Source organism: Epinephelus moara, chromosome 12 (genome assembly GCF_006386435.1).
Source record: "Epinephelus moara isolate mb chromosome 12, YSFRI_EMoa_1.0, whole genome shotgun sequence".
Lineage (NCBI taxonomy): Eukaryota > Metazoa > Chordata > Actinopteri > Perciformes > Serranidae > Epinephelus > Epinephelus moara.
The window spans coordinates 32,500,367-32,510,348 of NC_065517.1; the positions used below are offsets into that span (position 1 = coordinate 32,500,367).

Sequence of the window (9,982 nt, forward strand, 5' to 3'; positions counted from 1 at the left end):
AAAACCTGTACATTCAGAAACTTAAACTTTAGTCAGCACTGGTAACTGTCTATCAACTAATCACAGTCCCAGTGCACCTGTTGGCAGCATTAGATAAGACCACGGCAACACAGTTGTATAAATAAGTGATGCTGTACGCAGGGAGAGGATTGACAAAAAATGTTATTGCTCTCATTGGCAGGTTTTCAACCACCCAACTTGTCCAGAGCCTCAAACAACAGGTGGTGTGAAGCACTGCTTTATCTGTGCAACAGCTCCATCATGTGGACTCTTTAGAACACTGCGTTTAAAACTAGGACACACGTTGCAAACAGGCACATGGATCAGCGCCACTTTTGTTTCCAACTTCTTCCGATAAATCTGTGATAAATTCCACTGTGTATTCCTCCACTTATAAAAAAGACAAATCATCCAACATATGATTTTAAATTAGATATTTAATAACTTGACAAAACACCACAGAGGCAACACCACACGGACAGAAGTTTGCTTTAGGTAATTCACATAGTTAAGACACCGACAGTGAGAAGGTTGACAGTTAAAATTATAGCAGCTGAGGCGAAAATGGAACAAACAGAGTGTGTGAGGACAGCTTGAGATCGTCCAAGTACATGTCAGTGCCAGTGCTCTGATAGTAGCCCCATCCAGAGTACTATGACAAGAAATAGAAATCCAAATGTGTCTCTCTACATATATAGCCTAACACTTTCCAGTGGTTCTGCCAGTAGCTTTTCAGCACCCAACACCGCTCATGACAACACAAACACACGCCATTATTAAAACAAGACTTTCACACTAAAACACAGGGAACACAGCCTCTCCTCCCCTCATAAACATGTATACACACACACACACACACACACACACACACAAACTCCAGTTTAAATATTATTAATTAGGTCCTGTTGAAAACTTCTTACTTCAAAAAATCTAAGCGGCAAAGCAGAGAGGGTGAGCAGTTTTAACGTTCTGTAACTTGTACATAAGCTGCTACATTAAGCTCGATTTTTACACCATCAAAGTATCAGCCAGGTTAACCATAAGATCAAAGAAAAGGAAGTTGTGGTTTAATGTGAAAAGAGGTTGTATTGCCATGTCACAAACTGATGTAAAGGCAGTGACAAATGACCAAGAAGTCACCATAGTCATAGTTCGTCACCTTTTTTTGGCCTGAACAAGAGCCTGTTTCCACCTGGTACCATCATGCGTCTTGGGTGATCTGATCCCAAGTGGTCAGCTCTGAGTCCGTCTGTTCACACCTGACATTAGAGGGCGTCTCCACATGCATCTCGAGTGACCACTTGTGATCAGATCTCACTTCCCCTCTCTATATGCAACTGAACACATACGTCATTGCCGTTTGCAAAGACCAAATGTGTTGTTTTTAACTGGCAGGAGATTTGTCTTGCTGTGTGCACACATACAGCCTTTACTCAATACTGCTGCAGAAGCTCCATGCTGGGGACAGTTGGTTTTACACTGCTTGATCAAGGTGGCAATGTCACGCCATCATTCCACCTTACTGTTCTGTTTAAAAGGTACGATCACAGAATGAGGGGACAGAGTTGCCACGCCTTTAAGCTGGCAGCAGAGGTAGTAACAGCGCCGATTAAACATCTGTGTAAAAAGGACAGCTGGCAGGACGGGGTGGATGTGATGTTTTGATGACGTTAGGTGTGCGACCCCAGGGAGATTTATAAAGCAGCTAGAAGCAGTTAGCAGCTAACTCAGAGAAGAAGAACAGCAGCAGAAAACATCCACGAATTGGTGAGACACTGAGGTCTGGAAGTTCCTTACTCTCCAAGCAAAGGACGAGAGTAAATGACTGTTATTGCCATATTATCCCATTATTACTGTTCAGAAAGCACAGCCGGTGTATATGTTGTATGTCACACTAGAGGTCAACGCTGTTGTGATACATGTCACAACTGTCACACTCTTGCTTTTAGGATGCAAGCATGCTATTTGAAATCACACACTGGTACAGCACAATGTTGTTTGTTTGTTTCTGTGTAAAAATCCAAAGGTGGCATAAAGACGGGACTTTGTAGCAGCCCTTTAATGTGATCTCTGTGTAAAAAGGGCCAGTTAGCATCACACAGCTAACGCTACCTGATGGTTATTAACAGGTTTAACGTCAGAGTCGAGCCACTGCGATGTTAGTGTGAGTTTGTTTGGCCTGGTCAATAGCTGCTGCTGTGTTAGCTCATGCTAACCTCGCAGACATTGAACTGACCGTTCACCAGGAGCAGAGTGTCTCAAGAGACGGTCTCTCAGCGCTGCGTCAGTGCAACTGCACCACTAAAAGTGTTCTTATTCGGTGGGGCGTCAGATAAGCAAATACATCAGCGAAGGAGGTATTCCTTCAATGTGGCCCAGGACACATTAGCGCACACACTGCTGAAAGAATGTGGCCATTTGCGGCCCAGACCACCTCCAAATGTTGTCTGGGTGATCCAATCTCAAGAGGCATTTAGGACGCATTAGGTGCACTCACATCTGTACTTAAAGCCATCCACCTGTGATCCGATCAGCCGGGACGCATGTTAACACCAGGTGTAAACACAGCTCATGAATGTTATTCTTGACTACATAACCTGTTGCTAAGAGCGATGTATAACTACCACTGTTCACACTGTATTGCTGGCTGAAACTAGTTTTTGAAGTCAACAAAAGGCTTTAATTTGTTTGTTAAAGGTCCCTTGAAATGGCTTTGATGTTGTAACTGTTTCAGCATTTCTGCATGAATCATACATTCAATTTGATGGAGATTTTTGGATATCTCAAGAATATTTTACAAAAATAAGTAAAATACATTTTAGGATCATATTTGGCACATGATCGATGGGGCAAAATAAATACAGTGACTTAAGTAACAACACAATAGATGTATTTCTCATTTCACGGGACCTTTAAAGATGCATACTGGTTTTCAAACTTTTTTGCCGACCTGATTAAAGTTTAAGCACTGTCATCTGCAGAACAGATTTCACTGTCCAGTTGCAGTCACACTTCTGTCACAGTGCACTGTCCATCAGGACTGCGTGAGCGGAGACTGAGTGAAGAGCTGGAGGGCCCGCCCCTCGGAGGCATCCTGGCTGGCTGGTTCTCTCTCAGCGGCCTTTGCCTGTGTCTTCTCTGTGGCACTGATCCTGCTCTCCCTCTCTCACACTCCCTTTCCTCCTCGCTGTCACTGCTGCCGGATGCGTAGTCATATGTGTGTAGCTCATCGTCTCCTTCCACCTCTTCACCTTCTGGCTGGCTGATTAGGAGCTGGGAGAAGGACTCTTCCAATGTTGAGGGTGAGGGAGGAAGGGGACTGGTAAGATGGCGCCCCAGGAGTGTTGGAGGTCGAACAGGGGGGAGAGACGCCATAATCCCAAAGGATGAAGACTGTGATGGGCCATCAGTGTCCGATCCATCAGCTGAGCTGATGCGTTCTGTTGCAACTGGGGTGACAGCTGGTACAGCAGGAGTGGGAGCAGGATCTGGGTCTAACCTCAGTCCTGCAACTCCCTTCTTGGGGATATCGACTACGTCCCGCTTTATTTTGCGTCTCCGCCCATGCTCATTCCGCCGATACTGCACCATGTTCTCCAGGTCGGCCACGTAAAGAAACCCTGCAATCAGCATCTCCGTGCTCTTCCTGCCCTTGGCGAAGGCCTCCTCCAGCTCACGGCTGGTCCTCTCATCATACTGCCACCAGCCGTTGCGCCCCTCATAGTACCACGCATGATCTCCACCCGCGATCCCTCCACTGCGGCTCACCCCTGCAGCCACTGCTTTCAGTTCCTCAGGCGAGAGGAGGACGGGCCGCTCCAGGAAGTCCTCTGGGACTTCTTGTCGGCAGAGAGCGCAGCGCTTGCTCTGCCAGGAGGCACCTTTTACACACAGGAAACAGAAGACATGGAAGCACGGGAGGCGTACGGGGTGGACGCAGGTCTGCAGGCAGATGGCACACTCCGGGGTGGAGGTGGAGGAACTGGAGGGGTCTAGAGCAGATGTGTCTCCCACTTCCTCTATGAGCTTGGAGGAGGCAACAGCATTCACTGAACAATCCACTTCTCCACAGCCTGCCATTCTGCAAAGAGAAACACAGCTCCGTCACAACAGATCTGTCTGGAAAGACTTGCATTGTATCACATGACTGTAACTTGTAAACTGAAAGGGGGATGTAATTTGGAGCAGCTCCCAGTTGACATGCGCTGCTTTGTTGATAATTTTGGGAACGCCCTCATAAACACACAACAGAAAGTTACGATTTCAGCAAATAAACATCACTGAAATAAAGTTTACAAATAATGATAGCTTAGGAAATTTAAATACGACACAACTGTCTGGCTGGTGTCACTGACTGTGCTCATTAGGAGTTATATCAAAGGCCTCTTCTGTCTGACACAGATAACGTGCTAAGCTAACGTTAGCTAACCCGCTAATTTGCAACTTACGTTACAATAAATATATTTAAATATATATATGTGTATATATTCCTGGCAGTGACGTTAGAGGCTCACCTGTTTAATGTGAAGTAACACTGTCACTAAGACACTGTAAAGCCAATGTCAAGCTAACATTCACCTAGCTAACGTTATGCTAACGGTAGATTGACAGCTGCCGTAGCATATGTTAGCATGTTAGCTGACAGTAGCCTCCTTGCTATGTAACGTGTCTGTTATTACACTCACCTGAACACTGGGTATCTGTAGAAGCGTCCTCAGCAGAAGCACAGGTGGAGAAATGTATGAAGTTGCATTTATGTGTTATAAAGTTGTGTATGACAGGTAATGACTGCGTTATGGTCAGCACAGTGTTCCGGCCAAAGCCCGACTGAGTTCAGTGCAGCTGGATCGGCCTCACGTCGGTTACAATGTGATCCGTATGATGTGTAGATCTAGTGTTGCTGCGTACAGGATGTACGTGTGTCCGGGTCTACTTATTGATGACAGCAGATGTTTATGACTCGTGATATGAGCAGATGAGGAAGAAATAAGCAAGTTGGACTCATTTATTATAAAAAAGACAGCATTTCGATTTAAGCAGAAATAGTATAAAGTCTATGGGTTATATCAATGCCCATTAATTATTTTGCATACGAGAAATGTTTTATTGTGTCATGTTCATATCGCTTATTTCGTTGCATAACACCCAAACTATAGGCTTATCAGAATCAGAATCAGAATCAGAAATACTTTATTGATCCCCGAGGGGAAATTATTTATGTTACAGGTGCTCCTTGCAAGAGAGGAAAGATACGTGAAAATATAAGAAATTTAAACAGTAGTATTAACAAATATATAGTTAAATAAACACGAATTATTACCAAACATAAATGTAAATATATATATATATATATATATATTGTATAACATATTCTGAAAATATCCACACACAAAATATTTAACAATGACCTTAAAAGGAAACTACGCCCTAAGGGACCGTTCTTTACTTATCAGAGGCTGAGGTGTGACTGTGTTTTATTTTTGTTGTTGTTGTCGTTTTTTACCCTCCCCAAAGCTACAATTACAGTGGGTTCTGATTTGCATACTTTTTCTTTTTACTTTTAGTAGGTACTGCAGCTGCCCTTCATAAGTATGTACTGTTGCATGCAGTATGCACGCAATCAGGATATACTACTGAGACGGAGATCAACCTGGAGATTTGCTGTTGTTACTTTGCAATGTGTGTAGTTTGACTTAAAAGTTATGACTGCACCGATTGTAGGTTCGAACATATTATATTTGTGACAGTGAAATTACATCTGCAGTTTTCTGTCAGTGAGTTTTTAGTTATGTAAGTTAGTTTGTTGTTTGTAATATTTATGATTATTTTGTTCACCTAAACAATAAATATTCCTAATATTACTATTCGATTAGTCATCATCTGTTCGATGTGACGTATTGTCCACTGTGCAGAGGACTGTGGGTCAGAATAGCCAGAAAAACATGCTGGCTTGCACACTGCAAAATCAGACCTTTGGCAAACTGCATTTGACATACTATGTATTGGGACATACTAAATCTTTTTCTGGCATATTATGTAGTATGGGGATTGGAAAGCAAAGCCATTTTTCCTTGAGCTTCCAGAGTGACTGGCAAAACTTGCCTGACTCTCCCCTCACCATAAATTTGTTATTATAAAGACAAAATTTTGGAGTTGAAAAAAGATTTGGTTTTTTTCACTCTTACCATGCATGCTGGTAACGGTTTATTTGTGGCAAAATTTTAAATGAGACGTGTAGAATAAAGGAATTTTGAGGAAATAAAACTATTTTAAGCTCAGATTTGGTTATGTTTATTTTCTGACAGAAGGGTTTGTCCCACATAATGTGTTCAAGAACTGTCTGACATTTGAAAATCCAACATTAATTTCTGTTTTCACAGTTTCTGGTTGTGATAAATGGTGTAATTTTGCCAATTTTTAAAGAAAACATGTCGTCTGAACCTGCATGTTTTCTTTAAAAATTCGCAGCAAAAAAACAAACAAACTACAGCCTTTTAAAAACAGCCAAAATAAAGTAATAATAAGGCCCAACCTAGTGTTTAAAAAATTATTTGAGATGCCTCCACCTTTTTACACCACCGCTCCCCTCTTATAAATAATGAGCAGTCCCTAAGACGGTCCAAAAATATTAATAAACATGAATAACTCTCTCCAAAATCCAAAACTGGGGTGATAAAACTCAGAATTGTGATTTATTAAGTATAAAGTCTGGAGCTGCTTCACAGACAATGAATTGGGAAAGATGTTATCAATGATACTGGGACTGTCTGATTCACCAGACTGTGGCTAAAAGCCTGCAGCTGGCCAGCTATTGAGGTTGGCATCCCCCCCTTCTTTCCACTGTTTGCATGTTAGCATTTCAAAATCCCCTCTGCTATGCGAAACAAGAACGACCTCTGAGCCAACGATCTTCATGCTGAAAATGGCAAGTTTTGGCTGAGATTCAGATCATGCAGTGAGGCCTGCTTTGTTCTTTTGCTGAATTATTGTAAAGAATAAAACAACATGTGAATGCACCTCGGAGAAGGAAGACTGTCTCGCAGGACTCTTACGTCTGATTTTGATGTGCCACATCTTTTAAAATGTCCAGCAAACTTTCTGTTGCTGCTGTCTCCATAGCTGCTCTCCACCCCGCGAGTTTACCCAGTTAGCACGAGCTATCAAGGACGCAGTGCTAACACCCTCCTAACAAACTCACACTGATACCAAAACAGCTCGACTCTGTCGTTAAACTCATGAGTAACCGTTGGGTAATGTTAGCAGTGTGATGCCTCCCCCCCGACACCAGCACTGCCTCCTGGGCTTAGCGCTACCCAGGACGACTGTGATTGCTTTAGAGAAATACAAACAATCCAGATATTTTTTTTCCCCACAGCAGAATGATGAGGTAACATAACCTTATCACGGTCAAGTATGTTCTGTTTGATTGCATAGAAAAATGAGTTTTATTTTAGATGAGTACATCTTTACAATTTACAATATTTTAACCAGCTGATATAAAATGTGCAATAACAAGCGGTATGTCTCTGCGATATCTACAAATAGCCTTTAAGGCACTCTCGTTCCAGCTACTACAACCTACGTCGACTCTTCGGCCTCTTTTTGATGACACACTTCCTGGCCTCTGACACATGTGGGCAGGGGTTCCCGTGGACACTTGGAGACCGCAGAACCTGTCGGATACGTGTCTCCTGTCCCCTCCTGTACGCCCCCTTTCTCTTTTTCCGAACACATGGACCCCAAGCTGTCCATCCCCCGACCTCACAGTGCACTATGAGGAGAGAGATGAGAAGGAGAGAGATACTCAGAAGAGGCGAGAGGTGAAAATGTAATCACTGTATCTGACATCTCAGCTGTGTGGATGTCGGTCAGAGTGTGTTTCTCTCACCTCGGGGGACGCACTGCATAAGCTGCACATCAGGCTCAAACACCGTCGGGCAGGTGAGATGGCACTGACTGTGGAGGAAGTACAGGTCTGCTCTACACCTCACACACATGTTCCTCCTCACACACACCTCACAGCCTGGAGAGCACTCTGAGGCACACAGAGACACAAACATCTTATTGTAGTTCCTCTGACATCATGAACCTCAGTGCATACATAAAGACACACACATACTGTACACACAGCCTTCACAGGTAACATTGTGAATTGAAACATTGAATTTCTCCTCAGGGGGATTAATAAAAAATAAAAAATAAAAAGTAAATAAAATAACATGCTGCACAGTGCCTCACCTGTGCATTCTCGCAGCACTGCGTTTGGCGTCAGCCCATTTGGACAGCTGTTTTCACATTTGCCCCGGAACAGGAAGTGACCCGGGTGACAATGTGTGCAGAAATTTTCGCTGAAACAGGAAGCGCAGTCTTCTTTGCACCCTGCAGGTCAGTGGGAATGAACTCTGGTTAGCGTTGAGTGGCCACAGAGGGTATTTTTAAGGATGACTTAAAGGGACAGTTCACCCCAAAATCAAAAATACATATTTCTCCTCTTACCTGTAGTGCTGTTTATCAGTCTAGATGGTTTTGGTGTGAGTTGCAGAGTGTTGGAGATATCAGCTGTAGAGGTGTCTGCCTTCTCTCCAATATAATGGAACTAGATGGCACTCAGCTTGTGGTGCTCAAAAGTGCCAAAAAAATACATTTGAAAAACTCAACAGCAATGTCTCTTTCCAGAAATCATGACCTGGTTACTCAAGATAATCCACAGACCAGAGTCCTGCACCAAGTCGGGTATCCAAAATATGCATTTATGTAAATTCACGGGTACAGGTTAAAATTAACTGCATGCATTTTTCAGAATAAAACAAATGAAAAAGATGTGCAGTATAAGTGTAATTTTGGACATCTTAATCACTACTATCAAACCGCAAGTCCCCTTATTTGAGAGTCACGGACACAAGTTGGAGGACTCCAGCGATGAAACTTTGCAGCCCGAGGATGAGATGGCAGCCGACAATGAGTTCAAGACCCCCAAGGTGGATCACTTTGAGGTTTTATGGTGGTGGAAGGAGCATGCTAATATGTTAAAAATTTCCTAACCTGGCCGTGACTGCGCAGAATATTTTCACCATCCTGGCATTGAGTGCAGCCAGTGAAAGAGACTTTTCCTCTGCTGGATTTGTAATTCAAGAACGGAGGACCCAGGTTAATGTGAGTGACTGTAGCCTGTGTGTGTTTAATCACAGGTGTGGGTCAGGTCGCAGGATTTTTATTAACAGGTGTGGGCGGGTGCGGCTTTAACTCTGATATAATGACAGGTAACGGGTCGGTTCTGGTACCGAGCTTTACAGGTATCGGACCCGTGCAGGACTTTGCCTCAGACATTGTTGTGAGCAGTTTCATGTAGGAACTATTTTCTGTCTACTGAACTACATCGGCCAATTGTTTAAAATTTATATCAAAATTAGACACACTTATATCCATTGATGAATTTAAGGGCATCATAAAGAACGTGGTGACAGAGACGTGCTTGTTTTTCTCAAGAGGCCACTATGTTTGAAAAGTTATTGTTTTATTGTGGATTTTTGTTGTATTTGTTGCATTTTAAATGTGTTTTGATCGGCTGCTACCTCGGCCTGGTCTTTCTTGTAAAAGATATTTTCAGTCTCAATGGGACTTCCTGGTTAAATGAAGGTTGAATAAATAAATCACTGCACAGAAGGAAGCATGCATATACTCACTGACAAGAGGCTCATGCTCATTACAGCGTGAGATGTAGAGATTAATGGCATCCTCTTTGGCTGAGCTGTAACGTTAGCTAACTCAGCCAAAGAGCATGGATACCAAGAGGCGAAGCTCCGTTGAATTTCTGCCAACAGCCACTAGGGGCGCTACCGCCATTTTGGACTGTTGAGCTTGGACTATTGCGCCCATGCAAGATGTCAAGGAGAGAGGAGAAAAAAAGTAAAAGAAAACAGTGTAGTGCAATTAACTGCAACAACTATCAGTGGAACACCCCGCACCTGGCCTTCCACCGTTT

The 9,982-nt window shown here is 43.2% G+C and overlaps 2 protein-coding genes across 2 annotated transcripts in view; both read right to left on the reverse strand.

The window, feature by feature from the left end:
- Nucleotides 1-419: 419 nt before the first annotated feature.
- Nucleotides 420-4,870, reverse strand: LOC126398795 (E3 ubiquitin-protein ligase rnf146-like). The gene is made up of 2 exons (XM_050058391.1): nt 4,686-4,870; nt 420-4,081 (listed from the first exon to the last, which is right to left on the reverse strand). The coding sequence occupies exon 2, from the start codon at nt 4,078-4,080 to the stop codon at nt 3,007-3,009; it is 1,074 nt and encodes a 357-aa protein (XP_049914348.1). The 5' UTR covers nt 4,081; nt 4,686-4,870; the 3' UTR covers nt 420-3,006.
- Nucleotides 4,871-7,518: 2,648 nt separating this feature from the next.
- The window catches only part of LOC126398796 (R-spondin-3-like), a 4,820-nt gene continuing 2,356 nt past the window's right edge, over nt 7,519-9,982 (reverse strand). Inside the window, exons 3-5 of the mRNA XM_050058392.1 lie at nt 8,239-8,379; nt 7,889-8,035; nt 7,519-7,771 (exon numbers count right to left, since the gene is read on the reverse strand). Coding sequence (XP_049914349.1) covers nt 7,572-7,771; nt 7,889-8,035; nt 8,239-8,379 — 488 coding nt within the window. The 3' untranslated portion in view covers nt 7,519-7,571. The remainder of the gene's footprint in view (nt 7,772-7,888; nt 8,036-8,238; nt 8,380-9,982) is intronic.

Coding starts and splice junctions, on each gene's coding strand:
- LOC126398795 (XM_050058391.1), bottom strand. CDS start 4,080: ATGGCAGGCTGTGGAGAAGTGGATTGTTCAGTGAATGCTGTTGCCTCC.